General features: G+C 37.3%; 1 protein-coding gene across 3 annotated transcripts in view; it reads left to right on the top strand.

The window, feature by feature from the left end:
- zgc:162879 (ras and EF-hand domain-containing protein) overlaps nucleotides 1–20,466 on the top strand; it is a 61,749-nt gene that overhangs the window by 20,930 nt on the left and 20,353 nt on the right. For 2 of the 3 annotated variants that reach the window (XM_039773324.1, XM_039773325.1), the window contains exons 3-10: nucleotides 4,672–4,762; nucleotides 5,755–5,850; nucleotides 6,109–6,186; nucleotides 11,682–11,797; nucleotides 12,331–12,399; nucleotides 12,803–12,884; nucleotides 14,758–14,840; nucleotides 19,865–20,087. In XM_039773324.1, the coding sequence (XP_039629258.1) occupies nucleotides 4,672–4,762; nucleotides 5,755–5,850; nucleotides 6,109–6,186; nucleotides 11,682–11,797; nucleotides 12,331–12,399; nucleotides 12,803–12,884; nucleotides 14,758–14,840; nucleotides 19,865–20,087 (838 nt within the window). The remainder of the gene's footprint in view (nucleotides 1–4,671; nucleotides 4,763–5,754; nucleotides 5,851–6,108; nucleotides 6,187–11,681; nucleotides 11,798–12,330; nucleotides 12,400–12,802; nucleotides 12,885–14,757; nucleotides 14,841–19,864; nucleotides 20,088–20,466) is intronic. The other variant, XM_039773326.1, reaches the window with a different exon arrangement.

Genomic DNA, 20,466 nt, shown 5'->3' with positions numbered 1-20,466 from the left:
TGGGAAAATCCCACCGCTCACAAAAACCTTTAATCATTGACACTTCTATCTCATTGTGAATTCGTTCATAGTAAAAATACATAATTTGTGAATTCTTTGAGAGTGTGATGTGCCCAGTCAGCAGTGGGTTACAGTTGATTTAACTTGTAGTGTCAAACATTTGAGTGAGAATTTTAGAAATGATAGCAACATTAATTGCTAGTTAATACAGCACCATATATAATCCTGAAAAGGAATGGTGGCTTTCTAGCCACCCATTTTCTGACTAACTTATCCAGTTTTTGCTTGCTTTGTATAAATGTAGTTTCCAGCTCCACTGAGTACAAGGAAATAACCCGCCTTGCACACATCCATGCTTACCCGTGAAGTTTTTGTTAAAAAGAACTTAGAGGATTTTTTTTTTGTCCAGTATATTTCAGTATATTGATAAGGAGCTTGTTAGCTGGATGAAAATCGTATTATTTCAATACATTTACCAGTCATATCAAGATTAAGACTAGAAACTGCAAAGAGAGTTAAAAAAGAAATCCCACAGTGAGGAGTGACACCGTAGTGCAGTGGTTCGCACATCTGCCAGATGGATCAGCATCCTGTGTTCAAATCCCATTATCTGCCTTCTGTGCATTGTAAAGATGTGCGTTAGGCTAAACAGCCGGTTGGAAGCTGAATGTCTATGTGATTGTCCACTGTTGGTCCCTGCCTTAGGACTGATACTGCTGGGAAAGACCATTGTCCATGAACTTGAATTGGATTGTGTTTGAGAATGTTATGTTACTTCAGCAAGTTTGTGGCCTGTGGCTATAGGTAACTTTGCACTTTTGAGCTGCTGTTGCTTGCATGCAAGTATGTAGAAAAGCTAAACCTTTTATAATCAATTTGAAAATACAACCATTGGATAAAAAGTAACTTTTGTCTAGAGAAACAAGTGTGTGAAATATCATTCATACATCACCAAATTAAAATTATTTTCTTTAAGTTTAATAGTCAATTTTTATTTTATATGGCAAGTTCATGCTAAACTATTACCTCCTTGTGCTGATTTCCAGTATAAAGTTATACACAGCTTCCCTGGTAATTATGTCTTGTCATTTAATGTGTTAATGTCCGTGTAAAGTATTACAGTTTCATAGGAGAACTGTTTGTAGTGTTTTCTGATTTCTTAAAAAGAGTAGTGGATCTGCTTTCTTTTTGGTTCACATCCATTTGATTCAATTCACTGTTTAGGATATCAAAATATGGTTTACTATATAAGTTAAGGTTGTTTTTTCCATTTGAAAAGAATGAAAGCCTGAATGATATTTGTCATAAAGTTGTTTTTTAAGAGAAGACTTGTGTGTACATTTTTTTTCTAATACTTTATTAATGAGATGATAAATATGAAATTGTCTGTAATTCATGGTGGGGCAGTGGGTAGTGCAGCTGCCTCACAAATGCAGCATTCTGAGTTTGAATACCACCCTCTGTCATTATTCATGTGAAGTTTGCACAGTTTCTCCATATCCTAATGTGTTTTCTTCCCACAAACCAATTACAGTGGCCTGGAGCACTATCCCAGGCTGTTTCCTATTTTGTTTCCACTGCTCACAAAATTCATTCTTGTCGCTGATTTTGGTTTAAGCAGGTTCGAAAATATTATGTTTTAATTCTTAGATATTTGGATCTCAGTCTGATATCTGTAAGAAATGCATACTGGTGGTGACTTTGATGGAACCAGAGTCTATGCCAGATGGTAAATATATTCATCAGTTCTATTCAGTGTGGACTATGCGATTAATGCAAGTGAGATTTTCAAGTCTCTTTAGATTTAGGTCCTAAGGACAAGTCATTGGTTTTATTTTAAAAATCAATAATATGTTTCCTGTTCTGTCACCAAATTTGCCATGTAGGTGTGCATAAAGAGTGACATGTTGCAATCTCTCTGCACTAAATGTGCAAGCCAACTGTTCTGTCTGCAGTGTTCTGCTGTATTTCATTATTAAAGAAATCCATAAACTTCTTGCTGCTAATAGTAGTTGAAGTTATGCTAGGCAGCCTTCATTTCTGTTTTTGTTATATTAGCTGTTATATCTATACTATATCACTGCAGGTTTTATTTAGTCTATTAATTTGAATAAGTGGTCCTTGCTAAAGACTTTATTTAAATATTTTTAATCCATGCAAACTGGTAAAAGTTGCAGCTTAGTGGGTAGTTGGGGTATACGGTATCTTAAAGCCATAGTGAATCCATTTTTACTTTAATTACCTTTCTTTAAAGTAAGCTGCTTAATCTAATACCCTTTTACACACAAGTTGTGTTTTAGTTTTTGTAAAATCTATGTGAGACTCTCACATTATGTTTTAAATTCTCTGAATATCAGTAAGATTTGAAGTGCTATTGTCTTTTTGATTCTTGTCTGAAAAACTTATTTATGAGAGAAGAAGAAATCACAAGTAATTCATTGTTGATCTGAAATATTTAAATTTTTGAAATGGAATTAGGAAGAAAACTATTTAATAAACTAAAATTATATGATTTTTTAGAGTATGAGGAATCTTTTATAAATAGGAGAAAGTGTTTTTCAGGGATAGATAATGTCTGAAAATGTCTGTGTTGAATATTAGAATCACCTATCATACACTAAAACAACCTCACCTATTTCTATAAATATTTGCAGTTTGGTATAGTCTAAATAAGAATATAGGTAAAAAAAATTTAGATTTTCTCAGTATAAATATCTAGGAAAAAAAAAACACTAAGGCAGGCTTGTTAAACATTTCTGTTTTCGTGGAACCTTTACATATTTTATCCTCAAAGTATCCAGAACATAACATGATATCAAGATGGTTTTTACTTAAAGAATTATAAATGATTGCATACCCTAACAACAGTAGTTTCAGGTATCTGTTTTGACAACAATAATTACTGAGAATTTAAAAATTTTCAAGCCTGATGATAAAAGTGGGTTTTTTTGCATTTGCTCCCGAATAACTCTTTAACAGCTGATCATATCAAAAGTCTCTTTCCTCTCATCTGAATGCTCATTTTATGATGAATAAAAAGGTCATATTTAATTTTGTAAGTAAGCAAATGACCAATATGTGGTGAGATCTATGCTTGAGCTGGAGTAACAAAAGTCTTTTGAGGTAGCAGGAGTGAAAGGGACAGACAGTTGGTGGAGACCCCTCAAGAGTGATCCTCAAAGAGGTGCTGGAGGTGTTTTGTGTGCAGATTAACCTGCATTTGTCTGCCAGTAATTGAGTTGTACATTACAACCTTGGTGAATTCTAGACACTCTATAACATACCAGTATTATTACTGAACTATTGAAATAATTATTATTACTGTTCTATGAATTGTTCTTTGCTGCAAAGTTAGTTTTATGTCTCTAAATCTTGCATTTTAATTTCAGAGTAAAATTTCACAAGGGCTTAATAAACTCAGAATCACTAGTTGTTAAATAACTCTAAAAGAATAGTTTTTTTTTTCTGCAGCAATGAGGGGGTCATAAGTGTTGGTACTGCTTTTTTATTTATTTTATGCTTATAATATTTTATCAGTCTTCTGTCTGGATCCTAGTAGGACATCTAGTTTACAACTGATTTAATTTCTAATCACAACTGAGAATTAGGAGTATTTTCTGTAAGGTTTGTGAATTTAAAAACATTGAGGATTTAATCTGGTTTTAACAAACATTATGACCTGAAAGGATGTAATCTTTTTAAAAAGTTTAGATATTATTTGAATTTAACTTTTGGCAATCACTCTAAGTCCATCTCCTCTGTCTGCAGAGTTCCATTTATCGTAAAACCATAACTGGCCAAAGTCATAACTAAAGTAATGTTGTCTGTATCTCTCAATAAAACACTAAAAAAAAAAAATATTTACTACAAGTAACAAGTAGCTGACTGAGATGTTTTAACAGAAAGTATTTCATTTTTTATGTAACTATTGCTGATTAATTGAATAGGACCCATGGTGGAAGATTTGACTTTAATTTTAAAATAAGCTGATTTTTATCATTGAGTTTGAATAGCACTTGACATGAATGAAGAGTAAAGGTTAAAAATAATAATAATGCACATGATGTGGTTAACACCTGTGGCTTGTTTAATTCTCTTTTTAAAGTGGAGACATTATTTTTCAAAGTCCAGGTAATTCCCAAAAATTGAAGCACTCTACACTTGAGTACAGTCAAGATCTCTTATCTAGAAGATGAAAGACCATTTGCCACATAATGCTTTGTGTAATTTGGACGGGAGTATGAAGGCCGAACATACTGCATTACAATTAACATGCACATTCACTTTAGCACAGGGATAGGGCAACTTACATTGTCCTTTAATTCAGAATGTGAACTACACCCCAAAACTGTTAGGGGCTCACCAGTCGGTCATAGGATGAAGAGACTGTGAGCCACCCACAATAGGAGGGCTACTGATTGACGTTTATAAGGCACTGTGTCCCCTAGGAGGATCAAATTGGATTCAATGGGTTTCATGCAAATTCTTCTTTTTGTGTGTGTGTGTGTACAATACTTTGAAAGTTTACTTTAAAAAAAAACTTCAAAGGAAAATTCATATTTTATAAATATTTGGTTTAAAATTTTATAAAATGTTATTTATGTATAATAAGGTTCTGAGAAATCTATTGCTTACCCACCATAAGGATGGTAACTAGACATATCTTTACAGAACAGAAGAAATCAATGCTCAGCAGGCAGCAGATCTTGAGGAAGAGATGCAACAACACCTGTTGAACCTGGAGCAGAGAGTCCGGAGGGAGGTGAGCGGTAACATCCTGTACCTTGGGAGCTAAAAATGATGCTTTATTATCCATAGTTATAGTATAGAGTTATATAGTGGTGGCTCTGGGGCTAATGATTTGCACTGGTATCTGGAAGGTTGTTAGTTCAAGTCCCATTACTGCCAGAAGGGATCCTAATCTTTTGGACCCTTGAGCAAGCCCATTAACCAGAAAATTGCTCTAGGAGCTCTGTACAATGGCAGCTCTGCACTCTGACTCCCAAAGGTCATGTGAAAAGACAATTTTCACTGAGGGATTAATAAAGTATATCAAATATAAAAAATCCACTTGTGCCTATGTGTACTGTACATGTATCAAGCAGATTAGACAGGCTTTCTAGAGAACTTGGAAAACATTATTGTGGATTAATTTAGCACATTATCTGTAAGTAGACAATGTGCAGGTTTGTGCTATCTAATGATAAGTATATTGATAAAGCTACTGCAAATGATGTATAGATAACCTCCAGACTGTTGCATTTATATTATTCCATGATAAAAGTTAATCTTAATGTTGTTGTGTCCTTTCTGAGATATGGCACATATTATACAGCTTGTGTTGGTGCCCATTACAGAAACATTGGTATCTTATGCAGCAGTTGTCCTGGAGCCTGATTTATGTTTATTGTGTTAGTGTTGTTTTTGTTACATTCTCTCATACTCATTTTGGAAAAATCACATGTACTTATTTATAGTACTGTTTCATGCTGAACAAATAAGTGAAAATACTATCAGTATCATAAATGATAAGGATATGGATTCACCAGTCCTCCTTTATTTGAAAATATGGGTTTATAACTATTGGTAAACCTAACCATTTTCTGCTTCTTTATAGCTGTTAAATGTAATAGACATAATATTTTATACTTTATGTGATAAAGAGGGTTTGTTAGATAAAAGGTAGGACAAGTGTCAATGTTTCCTTATCAGGTGTGTAAGTGAAAGCCTAGGAATTTGGTTTTGCCATTACAGGAGCGTCAGAAATTTGAAACTGTATTTTCAGACCTCCAGAAGCGCCATGAAAGACAGCTCACAGATTTGCAGGCCGCTCTTGACCGACTAGGGAAGGTAAGAGGAGAGAGAGGGGGAACACAAAGCAGCTTTTCAGCTTCTTTGAATTGTGGTGGGGGCTGCACTCTTACAGGCACAAAACCTGATTGTTGCTTCTGAAATTCAACTTCTTAGGCTGGAGTGTTTTTTAATCTGACTGTCTTTTCGTGTAATAGAATGAAATTGCCAACATAACATGTGAAGAAAATTTTTGCATATTCTAAATTTGTATCTGTACTTGCTTTGTCAAATGATTCTGTTTTGCTCTTTCATCAGCAAGTAAAGCAAAACTCACAGACTTACTCCAAGGAGGATGTCTATAAGCTTAAAAATCAGATTCATGAACTTGAACAGGTATGTTATGACTGAATCTTCACGTTTAAGCTTAATATTTTGTGTACATGGTACAATGAAATTTTTACTTGCAGGTCTCCTCAGAACAGGGACAATACGATACCAGCAAAAAACAGATGTACATACAAAACGTTTACAGTGAAACTGTATATACAATCATATACCAAATATATTTGCAAGTATTTGTGCGTGTGTGTATACATAAAATATAAAGTGACCACAAGGAACTAAGCAACACCCCCAACCCCCAGAGACAACAACACAACACAGTCCTGGGTTCAGATATAATGAGTTCATTCTACAGAGTAACTCCAGTTTCCAATTTCCTTCTTTTCAGACTGCACAACAAAGTGATACGTTTTTCCTTCTCCTTCCATACCTCCCACATAGTCTCATCCACCACATCCTGACTTTGACTACTTCTGCAGGAAGCCCAGCATATTTTATGCTGAACCCAGGAGTATTTATGGTGCTGCAGCATTGCATACTGGAAGCACTTTCAGGTCAGGCAGAAGCCCTTCAAAGAAATTAAACAAATTATATGATACCCTCCCTGTATTTTCACCTGGTGTCACCCAAGGACCTTAACAGTATTGTCACATAGGACTGCAATTTCCAATGTGCATGTGGGCGTCCATATGAGTGTTCCACCAGTGGGATGCTGCCACTGTGTATGCATTGGGAAAACACACCCCTGGTAAGAAGACACTCTCTGTCCTTCTGCTTAGGCCTCCCTTCCAGGCAGCAAACTGGCTTCTATCCAGGTTGGGATGCTAGTCCATCGTTGTCCTTCTGTTATGGCCTCCCTTCCTGGCAAGGATTTAGTGACCAGTATGTGATGGGATATGATGTGTGTGTGTGTATATGTATATCTGTCTCTCTCTCTGTCTATCTCTCCATCTCTATATCTCGCTCTAATATATAAAATAATACTGTGATGCCCAGGTGTGTACAATCACCCTAACCCCGACACAGATAGGCAGGACACAGGTTTAGTCCACACAGTTTTATTTTCCACTGGGAAGTGCTTTCCCTTGATCCCCAGACCCACACAGTACAGCAAAGCACTAACCATCCACAGTCCTTTCGCCTTCAGCCCTCCACAACAGGCTTTGTCCTCTTCCTCCTGACTCTGGCTGTTGGATGCTGGAGACTGGCCCCTTTTTATAGGGCACCCAGAAGGACTCCAGGTGCCTAATGTGCTTTTTCTGGCAGCACTTCCAAGTGCTGCCAAATAGGGCCCCGCAAATGTCCCAGCGCACTCTGGTGCAAGGTCTGGGTTGAGCTTCTATGCTCATGACCCTTGGCCCCAGTGGAAACCTGGCAGGTTGCCCTCTGTTGGTTTGGGGGAGAAACTGTCCTGGAAGTACTCTCTCCTGTGGTCCTTCCATAATCGGGGCATTCCAGGCAAGTAAGGGCCCTGACCTTCTCTTACAAATACAGTGGTATCTCTGGTCACGACTGTAATCGTTCCAAAACTCTGGACGCGACCCGAATGTAATTTCCCCCATAAGATTGTGTGTAAATACAATTAATCTGTTCCAGACCATACAAACTGTATGTAAATATATTTTTTAAAGATTTTTAGGCATAAAAATAGTTAATTGTACCATAGAATGCACAGTGTAATAGTAAATTAAATGTAAAAACATTGAATAACACTGAGAAAACCTTGAACAACAGAGAAAACTAACATTGCAAGAGTTTGCACTACACCCTTACAAACTGTTCGTTTTTTAACACTTTTTTTAATGAGTTTTAAGCACAGGGAAAAAAATGAAAGTGTGAAAAATCCTTAATTTATACAAAAACTATCCATAAACAACCAAGAAAACTAATCTTGCATGAGTCGAGTTCTGGCATGAAGGAAATGAGGAGGAAGCTGAGTGGAGAGGATGTTACAGTTTTGAGGGAGAGTCTGGCTCCACAATGGAGGGATGTTCTCCTTCAGGTGTTTTCTCTCTTGTGATTTCTTGGGTTTCTGGTGTTTTTAGCCATTTAGCTGGTGGACAAGATTTCATGAAATAGTGGTCTAATGTGACTTGCCATTTCCTGCGCATTAAAAGTTTTTGGAAATGCAAGACGACATGGTCGTTCATCATGTTTATCTCTCATCTTCCCAGGCTTTGTCGATTAAGTTGATGCAATGAACAATATTAAAATGGTTCTTCCAGAACTCCTTCAGGGTCAAAGATGTCTCCTTGGTCACATTGAAACACCTGCTGAATAGTTCTTTGGTGTACAGCCTCTTAACATTTGAGATATGAGGTCCATGGGCTGCAGAAGAGGAGTCGTGTTGGGGAGGAGGGAACACGACCTTAATAAAGTCGTACTCCTTAACCATATCGTCAACCAAATTTGGAAGGTGTGCCGATGCATTGTCCATCAGAAGAAGGCATTTTTCAGGCAGATTTTTCCCTTCAAGATATCGCTTCACAGCGGGAGCAAAAGCCTCATGCAGCCATTTCAAAAAATAAGGTCTCTGTGACCCAACCCTTAGTGTTTGCCCTTCACATCACGGGCAGTCTGGCCTTGTTTACATTGTGCTGCTTGAAAGCATGAGAGTTCTCAAATTGGTAAACGACTAGTGGCTTGATTTTTACGTCACCACTAGTGTTGGCACACTGCAAAATGGTTAACCTCTCCTTATTTGGTTTATGGCCGGGCATAGCCTTCTCTTCCTGGGTGATGTAGGTCCTCTTCGTCATCTTCTTCCAGAACAATCTGGTCTTGTCGCAATTGAACACTTTTTGTGGGATGTATCCACAAATTCTGTGAAATTTTTCATGAATTTTTCCGCAGCTGCAGCGTCGGAACTAGCAGCCTCTCCATGCCTTACCACACTATGAATGCCACTTCTCTTGTGAAAATTTTCAAACCATCCTCTACTGGCTTTAAATTCCTCACCTTTGCCACTTGTAGAAGGATTTTTTTGCAGCAAATTGCCATGAATCTTCCTGGCTTTCTCACATAACATTGTCTTACACTATCCCCTGCAAGTTGCTTCTTGTTCAACCACACTAGCAACAGTTTTTCCACCTCTTCTGGCACTTGAGGCCTCTGCTTGGTTAACTTTGTAACTCCTTTTGCAACATCAGCTGCTTTAATGGCCTCTTTCTGCTTTAGAATAGTCGAAATAGTACATTTTGACTTCTTGTACTCGGCGGCAAGATCGGTAACACGAACGCCATGCTCATACTTTTCAATAATTTCTTTCTTTAATTGGATTTCAATTTTCTTTGAATCTTTCTTCTCACCAACACTACCACTCTGCATTTGCTTAGAGGCCATGGTTAATTGCAAAATTAATGCAAAAGCACATGAAATAGAGCACAGAGTTCACAGCGAATGAACGCACATCTGAACAATACAGGGAGAGACTGAACACATGTGGAAATCATTAGCATGTACGAACCGGAAGGGAAACTGGCCACTAGTATTTTTGTTCTACACCAGAGCAAGTGGTCATGAACAGATGCAAAAGTTTGGTGAACTTTTTGATCGTAGCCTGATTTGTACGTGTTCAGAAACGTTCATGACCAGAGGTTTTACTGTATATATATGATGTAAATAAAATTCACTCACTCATCAAAAAAACCAGTATTTCCTGTTTACTCAAAAACCTGAAATTTGGCAGGATGGTACATCTAGTGCAGCAGGTAGGTATCCACTAAGAGAGAACATTTCCATATATCAATATTTTGGAGTAAACCCCTTTTCACCAATGGAAAAACTACAATAAATATCCCCAAAATCTTAAAATGCTTTGACTGATTTTATTTAAAGTTGGTGACAATACAGAAAAAAGAATTACCTGGCCAGTCATTGTTTGTTGATATGTGTTATTATTATGCTAACGTACATGCTGTACACTATACTGTATTGTGAGTGTGCTTTATGCAAATAAAGGATAGAGCAGAAGCGATTGACAAACCGAACAGCACCACTAGCCAATAGAATCGCTGGAAGACTGAAAAAAGAGAGGGTTCCCAGACATTAAAAGACACATGATCTCCTTCACATATACAATCAGATGTGAAATGAAAGAGAGAAGGTTCAAGCTCAAGCAATATGTGAAGTTTGCCAAGCACCTTATAAACCTCGATTCCTGGTGCCAGGCTCTGTGGCTGTGAGCTAGGAAGAAAGAATTAGAGCCAGAAGTGGTATCTTTGAATACAAGACAAGCCTGAGGGGCTAGGGGCCTTTAGAGGTTTAACCCAGATCTAATGCACTCAAGCCCCTAATCATTTTCTTAATGTATGTGAGCAGCAATGGTAAGTCCCTGATTTTTTTTTCTCCACCATATACAGTGTAGCCTCTGATTAATGTTACACCATTCTATGAACAAGCGTGAAAGCCCAAAGAGATACTACCCAGCAAACCTGCTAAATATTGTATATATAGAAAACTACTCTGTTAGTCACATAGTGCTTCTGATACGCCTGGTTAACTGACACCATTATAATTGGGGCCTATTGTCTAATGAAATTTCTCAGGCAAAGCCAGGTAACACAGTTAGTGCGTGTATGTATGTTTTGTGGATGAATCAGGGTCACTGTACCTCAAACCCTGGACATAACTGACACAAATTGAGTCATAGGTTCAAATACAATAATTTGTTTTCTTTCAAATACCTTTACAGGTCCTTTAGAAATGTTTCCCACAGCCCCAATTTACATAGAGATTGTGAATCCTTCCTCTTTCTCTTCTTCCACCCTGCTCCTCTTGCTCCACGCAAGTATTGCCCTCTGCTTCCTAACTTCAACTCCCCAAACTGAGGCAGAGGGCCTCCTTTTAAGCCACACCCTGGAAGTGCTTCTGTTGTTTGGGGGAGGTACCTCCGAGCCAGGCAGAAGTTTCTACAAAGTGAGGACAGTTCATCCCTGTAGCTCCCCTAGTGGCATCCATGGTGTGCAGCACCATACCCCAGCATGCCCCACAGGCAGGTATATAGGAGCAGCAACACTGGAGCACTGCATTGTAATGTGTCAGAGGAGTATATACTCCAAAAAGGCTAACTCCCCGGTTCTTCCATTATTCTGGACTCCCTTCCTGGCAAGGGAACAATTCCCAACCTGTCTGGGATGCCAGTCCATTCTTGTCCTTATCCTCTGGCCTCCCTTCTTGTCAAAGAACCATAGTTCCTCCTGGACTGAATGCCAGATAAACCCACATGGAACTTGGTATGTACATACATACTGTACGTATATGCAGCATATATGGGGTTATTAAAATACACACTCGCATATTGTGCTGTCCTGAACAGAAAGCAGCTGGATGCTGGTGATATTCAAAGATCCCATTGCATTTATTATATGTTCAGAAATTACTTTGTGACCTTTAACTAAATATTATGATGTATGAAAGTCCTATGTACAGCATTCATCAAACAGAGCAGTTTTTTCTGATTGTTTTAATGCTACAGGGATCTCCTGAGACCTTGAGTCTCATTTCAAGCACTGTCCACACATTTAGAAATGTCTAATTTTTCACAGGAAAGGGAGCAACTGAAAGCATATTTATTAAAGGCTCAAACTGACATTTCTGTACTTCAAGCAGAGATGGATCAACTTAAAAATGATTATACAGATCAGAGGATACAGTATGAACGGTAGGAAAACTCTGCCATTTTTTTTTCGCATTACTCAGACTTGGTCTTTGACCTAAGCTCATGCTGTAAAATGTTCTTTTATAAATGTGAAACTCATAAAAATGAACATGGTGCATGCCTATGTTGCATTTACTTCATGGTGGGCATCCATTGTAGAATCACAATGTAATTCATTCTTTCTTTATTTTGAGGATTTCAAAAATCCATCTGAGTAAATGTTATGCATTCTTCCTATGCTGATTTGCACTTTCTTTTGCAGATTCTAGTTGTGTAATAACACATATGATGTATTGTAATGAGTAGTATCTAATTGATTAATCTAAAATCAATTGTATATGTAAAAGTTCAGCTCCCCTTGAGTCGATGTGATAGTTTACAGGTTGATTTTAGTAATTAAGACTTCCTGCAAATGTGTACTTATATTTTGTAAAATGTACCTTTTTAAAATTTCTAAGATCATTAAAAATGTGTGTAAGGTACGGCTGTCTTGTTCTACAGAAAGATACTCATTTTTATTTTTCCGCTTTCACTAGAGAGAAGGATGCCCTGCTTAAGATGGCACAAGACCAGCAGACCTACTCTAGTCAAATTGAAATACTACAGTAAGTCCCATTATTCTGATGACTTTGAAACCAGTGAATAAAAATACAGAACACTTGAATTCCTTTCAATTTACTGTATGTTGACGTAAATGCCAGAAGTGATTCCACTCTGTTGTGCCCTTGAACAAGGTGCCTTGTTCAGTCTTGCTCAGTCTTGGGTATGATGTAAACCTGCATCCAGCCAGAACTCAGGGGTTGGTGGCAGGATTGGTACTCTAGCCACTGTAGAAAACCTCACACTGTTCCATTTCATTCAAGTTAGTGTGGTGCCGAAGTGTCAACCATTGTACGGCTGTGCTTTGGTCCTAATTTGGAATCCTGAAGTGGTTCATAGTATGGTGGGTGCAGCAATGAGCTGTATCAGTGCTTGATCCAAACATCTCTCTCTCTCTGTCTCTTGAAGGGCTGTGAACAAAAATCTATATGACAGTAATGATGGTTTAAGATCTGCTTTAGTGACAAATATTGAATCAGCAAAAAAAAGAGTAAGTATATTTTTTCTTTCACTCCATGAAAAGTTTAACAGCTGAATGTGTTATTATGGCTCTGGCTATATAGGACATCATTTAATATCTCAGTTTAAAAACAGTTGAATGTGTTATTATGGCTCTGGCTATATAGGACATCATTTAATATCTCAGTTTAAAGTATAAGTTAAGCATAGATGATTTTATAACATATTAAAATAAATTTCATTTTAGGGAAAGTATTCACAGATAAATAATCTATTTGTGATGTTTAATGGTTAATAGTATCTGGTCTATAAGAGCATTGTTAACCAAGGGAACACACTGTCTATCAAAGAAATATGGAGGCACCAACAAGGTCAACCCTTAATATTTATATTTTCCAAAAATAAACAGGCTCTAGATGGTGTGTAGAACAACAACAAAACATAAAGGTAGTTCACAATTAGAGATGTTGAAGGATCTGTAGAGTGGCCAGTACTTGGGTGTGAGCTTCATTCAGTGGTCTGCTTTCTCCAGAATTGGGACAATCCCTCCAGAGCAACTCAGTTTTATAATGGATGGACTGGTGGGGGCTGAACCAGTTACCCTCATTGGGCAGTATCTCAGGGCTGTGGGAGAAAGGAGAGAGGACTGTCACCGACAGAGCCCCCACATGTCCTGGAGTGGTAGTGCCTGGAAGATGAACCACAGATGTGCATGCATGACAGAGGAACATATCAAAGAGCAGCTGTGAGTCTTGAGACAATGTCTTTAGGTTCCATGCAGCGAATAGTAAAGCTTGTCCGAATCCAGTAGAAAAACAGCATCGTGTCTAAGTAAAAGAAACCAGCTTCAGTATAGTGTCTTCTTTTTGGAAATGGCTTTGAGAGTTTACCGTCTTGTATTCTGGAACTGTTTAACAGTATATATATTTTTGCATTTTTAAAAAATAATTATCATGATTACTGAATTTTACAGAACTATCCAATTTTAAATTTATAGCACACAAACATTTAGCACTCTCAATAATATAGCTCCCCTTAATATTAACTCAATGCGTGTTTTCCCTACTCATAGCTGTTATTTCTTGTATGATCTTTTTGTTCATTCTCAAAGTAAGCTTTACAAAATTAGCGGCTCTCCTATTCTTCCACATCACATACTTATGACAGGCAAACCCTTCCACTATAAAGCTTTTCAAAATGACGAAGATAAACTGTATGTGAATCACAGTCAGTGACAGGTTCCGAATGGGGGAATTGCATTCATATTTGAGCTCATTGCAGTAAAGCAGAATAGAAGAAAAGATGCCTGATACGTCTTTAAAGCATATTGAACAATTCAAGCTTGGAATTACTCAAACTAGAAGGATTTATAAAAGTTATTTCCAGCACAATTGGAAAAGGAATGTTTGCTTAGAAAGAATGGACAAATGATGAAATATGCATGACAAACATTGATGATTGGCTGTCATTTTAAATTAGTCCTTTGGTCATTTGTTAGAAGCACAACTTTGCTTTTATGACCACTGTGAAAACGTATTTGTAACTGATTATTTTGTTTAGATTTAAATTGTTTTTTTAGCATTTTAAAGGTTTGGACCATTATTAACTGTTGTGATTATTATATTAAAAAAATATTGCTCAAAAGTATTTATTTTGCTACTGCAATTAGAATGGTTGATTTTAAAGCAGGATATTTAGTGCTGTTGCTACATTTATATTAATATCTGCTCAGATGCACCTTACCCATCCACTCTAATTAGCTGTACTTGTCACATAGATTTAATTTTTGTTTTCTGCCTGTTTTATTGTATTCTCTTATAATATGATAATGATGTTGAGCATACATATTAAATGTTGAATTTAGTGCTTAATGAAAAAATAAATCTTGGGACATTTTTTTAAAGACTCCTTCACCTCGTGCTCAGAGTCCAGTGAATAGATTAAAGGCTTCTGAACAGACTCCTCCTCACATCAAAAGTTACAACAGGTAAGACTTTTTTCCTTTTCTTTAAGGTTTGTGTATGTGCATATATCCCCAGCCACACTTACTGTGGAAACTTAAGGCATTCCCAGGCCATCTGGGACATATAATCCTCCCCACAAGCCCTGGGTCTCCTCTCAGATGGTCATGTTTGTAAGACCTTCACAGGGAGGCATGCGTATCAGATGCCTGAATCACCTCAATGGGCTCCTCTCAATGGGTCAACGTCTCTATTTCGAGCTTCTTCCAGATACCTGTCCTTCTCGACTGATATCTAAGTGAGAACCCAGCCGCCCAACAGAGAAAGCTCATTTTGCCTACTTGTATCCACAATTCCCTCCTTTTGGTCATTACGCTAAGGTTATGACCATAGGTGGGGTTAGACATGTAGATCTACTGATCATTCGAGTGCTTTGCCTTCTGGCTCAGCTCTTTCTTCACCCCTAAGGATCGGCAAAGCGACAACTGCATTATTGTGCTTGCCACCCTGATCCGTCTGTCGATCTCCCCATCCCTTTTTCCCCTCACATATGATCCCAAGATACTCAAACTAGTCCACTTGAGACAGTAACTTACCTGCCATTCAGGGAGTTCAGTCCATGGTTTTTCTACTGGGGAACATGGCCTCAGATTTGAAGGCACTGATCCTCATCCCAGCTGATTCACAGTCTTTCTCAAACCATCCCATTGCATGCTGGAGTTCACAGTCTGTTAAAGCCCACAGGACCATGTCATCTGCAAAAAGCAGTGGCGCAGTTCTGAGGCCACCGAACTGGATACCCCTTCCTCACTGGCTATGCCTTGATATCCTTTACTTGAAAATCACAAATCTCAGCCTTTGCAGAGTCCCACACCCACAGGGAATGGTTCTTATGTTTCTCCAAATATGTAGACATGGCTCCCACTACAATCATACAGGGTCTCCATAGCCTTTATTAAGTGCCGCGGAACCCCATAACCTTCCAGGAAGCATATCTAATTGTGTGTTCATTTTCACATCACAGCTGTTTAATAAAATCTGAATGTATTGTTAGGAATGTCCATGGAAGTTTGTTTGAAAAATACAGAGTATGGTGTTAAAAATAGATGTATGTGGTGGTTTGTAAACTTCAGTCAAATATTTTAAATAAATATATATATTCTGGGGATGTATATGAAAAGAAATTGTTCATTTCAATTGCAACAAAAAATAAGAAAAACAGTCAACCCTACTATGGGTTCATTTTAAAACATGTAAAAGCAATCCATGGTAATATATCCAATGTGCACAGCGAAATTATGGCTTAGTGTAGCAACAATGGATAATTAGGAAGAAATTTAGTCGATGGCTGAAAATGAGTAATGGCAGAGGGAAGTAAAACACATATATTTTGACAAGTTAGACAAATGTTTTTGTCTTAAATTTCCTCATTTTCATTTTTAATAGAAAATAGCACCAAACTTGGCAGCAGTATCTATTTATAAATTGCTGTATGAAAGTAGACGGTATTTTGTCATATTGAAAATAAATTGCCCGGTAGTTTTAAAAAAAATTAAAAACAGTACACAATAAAGCAAATTATCAGTGCTTTAAAAAAAATTTATTTAATCAGTTATACTGTTGAGTTTGTTTAGTAGGTGCTCATGTTGCTAGAATCCAAATCATATTGGATGACCAAAGGAAATGGGATTTGCTGCTTATAGATGAGCTTTATTTGTCCCCAGAGAGGAATTTTACTTTTTACAGGAGCTCTTTAAATAAATACAGTACATAAATATATACACAAACAGCAGAATGACTAAAAAGGAAGAAAAATGTTAAAAGAAAGAAAAGAAAACTTCTGAATGCAGGTGTATTGCTGTTGGTATAAAGAGCCCCAATGGCAATTTTTGACACACTTCTGCCTAATAATTTGTTGGCTGAAAATCCTCAGCGTTAGTGTGTCAGACAGAAGATGTGCAGCATTGCTCATAATGGAACTCAGTTTTGTTTTAATTTACTCCTTCGCTATGACCTCCTGGGTGTCCAGAATGTATCCTGTAACTCAACCTGCCTTTTATTTAGCTTGTTGATTGTTTAATTTAATTAGATTGAAGTGATATTATGAGCCCAGCATGCTACAGCGTAAAAAATCACACTGGCCTTTACAGAGTTATAAAAGTTGAGAAGAATGTTGTTTTCCCAATTTAAGGAACTCAGGCTCCTTAGAAGAAATGGCCTGCTCTGCCCTTTCTTATATGACCCTCTGTGTATCGAGACCAGTCAAACTTGTCACTGATTTACTTGTTGGAGTGAAGACAATTTCCTCTTTGCACCAAGAAACAAAGTTCTCCACCTGACTCCTATACTCTGTCACACCCTTATCAATACACCCCATAACTGCAGAATTATCTGAAAATTTCTGGAAGTGACATGACCTGGGGCTTCATGCATAAGACAGGTGTAGAATTCACACTAAAACATGGCGTACGGACAAAAGCGGAAATGTGAGTATGCACAAAAAAATCCAGATGCATAAATCTGTGTGTATGTCAACTTCCACGTTCTTGTGCTACATAAATCCCGATCAACGTGAAAAGTAATGCACGTGCCTGCCACCCCACCCCGTCTCCTCCCAGAATTACACCTCTTTGATTATGCAAATCAATATGAATAGCCCTTAAGTTCAGTGTTCTGAGAAAAGACAATGGCAAAAGCATGGGGGAAAACAGAAAAATTTCAGCCAATACCAAGTGGAGGCAAGGAAAAACATACTTTTCGTTGGTTTAAACAACAAAAGGAACTTGATCGAGTGAAATAGAGTATCGGAGAAACTCAAAAAGTTCAAGTTCACAAAGTCGCACAGTGCCCGAAATAATAAAAAAAAGTTGGCGGATATCAAAGTTGCCATGAAAAGGCGAGTTGTACTCCACCATCTGAGTGTCATATGGAAGTTTATTAGGGTAGAGAGAAAAGAAAAAAAAAAATAGGCACACAGTAGGGAAAAAAGGTCGAAATGTCAACTTTAATCTCAAAATTTCCTCTATTAATCACATAGTTTATTTTGTCATTAAAGTAGAACATCATAAAGTTCATCTTAAAATCGTTTAATTTACTAGTTTCTCCAATACCATCGTAAGTAAAGTTGCACGTTAAATGCTTCGTATTCTATGTGCTCTATATGTGTGAATCACTACATGCTTCTTTAAGCGGGCTTTCTCTTCCTCCGACAAGACACAGAATTCACTACATTCATGATATTACAGCTGTCTGAATAATTTAAATGCTGAGATGTATGCTTTATATCATTTTCATGATGATAGGAATTAAAGCATGTATTAAACATGGGAACACGGTGGCGCAGTGATAGTGACTAGCTGGCACCCTGTCCAGAGATTGTTCCTGCCTCCCACAAGATGCTTGTTGCGCCGTGTGTGACTTTCAATGAAATAATTTACTGCAGCAGTACGGTTTCTTTCAAACATGCTAACCTCCAATTCCTGTCTTACCTTTTCTTTCTCCAAGTAACCAATCACCACACAATCAGCTCTGTAATAGATGTCAAGCCATCTGTAAGTTTAGAACTCAGATTCTTCAAAACTTTTAAGGAACATTGAAATATCTTTGTAGTACATGTTTAATTATTCTATCCATCCTTTGTTGCGCCAGTCCCAGCAAGGATACAGCGTGAGGCAGGAACAATCCCTGAATGGGGCGCCAGCTCGTCGCTAGCGCTGCTACACTGTGTCCTCACATGTTTAAATATTAACAATATAGTTTATTTAAATGATGTTAAAATGTTTTCTGTACAATGTAGTAATAATTCTTTGCTGCATTTCATCTTAAAAATGATATTGCTGTCATATGTAAATACATGCTTTATAAAGTGGCTCAAGTTGTGCAATATTATAACTGTATCGCAAATTTACAGTGAGGTAATTGTACTTATAAGTACAAACAGTTCTACCGGGAACACATAATGGACTGATTGAGTGCATTTATAGTTCTTAGGATGAAACTGTTTCTGAACTGCGGGGTCCCTACAGAGAAGACCATGAAGCGCTTGCCGTGTGGGAGCAGTTCAAATTGTGCACATGGCTTAGGCAGTGTGTGCTTGATGCTGTATACTGATAATTCTCTTTCCATTAGCTGCTGCAGAGCTGTGATTCCACACTCGGATACAGTGGGATAAATGCTCTGAGTGGTGCAGTGAGAGTAACAATGCTAAAACAGCTATGGTATTTTAAATAGTTTGGCCATTCTATGGACCATTATATTGTTACAGGTTAATTACAATCAGATGCCATAAACTAATAAACAATATGCGGTTAATTTCAGTATATTTGATAAAGCCTCGTCAGGGACGTGAATCTAAAAAAGAAAGGGAAACCACACTGGAACAATAGCACTGCTTTGATGCTGGGTGCCGCCAGTTTGCAAAACCAATTGGAGAACTTGTGTATGCCAGGGATTGAGCTGGCATGAAAATGTGCATGGCTTTACACCAAGTTTAGGTTTTATATATAGTGATGTGAGCATGAAAACGGGCATACGCAAACTTTTTGTGGATACGCGCTGTTTATACATGAGGCCCCTGGTGTTTTATTTATAGTCTGAGGTGTACAGAGTGAAAAAAAAAAAAAGGAGATGGGGCTGTTCCTTGTGGTGCACCAGTGTTGCTCACATCCACGTTAGACATGAAGTCCTTTGAGCTACACAAACTGTGGTCTACCTGACTGATAGTCTATTACCAGGACACCATAGGCTCATCTGAACTTTTTTTTTTTTTTGCCTTTTTCAGTGAAATATGTAGTTCTGTCATGTCACATGGTTTTCATAATTTGAAGATTTGCATTACTGAATACTGATTTTTATTTTGTAGCTTTTTTGTAAAGTAGCAAAAACATTAGATGTTTAGCCTGGTACAAGAACTTAGCATATCTAAAGTCAGGATCTTTGAGAGGTTTAATCTTACTGTATGATCACATGTGATATATGATTAATAAGAATGATAGTTGTTTTGCTTTACTATCATTTGGATTTCCGTTTAATTGTGCTCCTTTTCTCAAAGCTATGCTGATGAGGATGATGCTTCATTGGACTTGTACAAATCAGTCAATTCCAAGTATTCCCATGTTGCTAGTTGGGCAGACAAGTATCTGGATAGTGGTGTTTCTGTGTCACATGACACAGTGGATGGCCAAGATTCGTGCAGTGAATATGACAGTGATCACAGCCAGGATTCAGAAGAGACCATTCATCACAGCTATTCATATGCACCATCTGAAATTGAGGTATCACAACTTCTATGACGTTTAAGGATTTATGTGTGTGTGTATATATATATATATATGTGTGTGTGTGTGTGTGTATGTATGTATGTATGTGTGTATATATATATATATATATATATATATATATATATATATATATATATATATATATATATATATATATATATATATATATTATTCACAGCACATCACTTTTTCCACATTTTGTTATGTTACAGCCTTATTCCAAAATGGATTAAATTCATTTTTTTCCTCAGAATTGTACACACAACACCCCATAATGACAACATGAAAAAGTTTACTTGAGGTTTTGCAAATTTATTAAAAATAAAAAAACTGAGAAATCACATGTACATAAGTATTCACAGCCTTTGCTCAA

This window comes from Polypterus senegalus, chromosome 12 (genome assembly GCF_016835505.1).
Source record: "Polypterus senegalus isolate Bchr_013 chromosome 12, ASM1683550v1, whole genome shotgun sequence".
NCBI classification, from domain to species: domain Eukaryota; kingdom Metazoa; phylum Chordata; class Cladistia; order Polypteriformes; family Polypteridae; genus Polypterus; species Polypterus senegalus.
The sequence above is the reverse complement of the archived record's forward strand: the minus strand, read 5'-3'. Positions and strand labels throughout refer to the sequence as shown.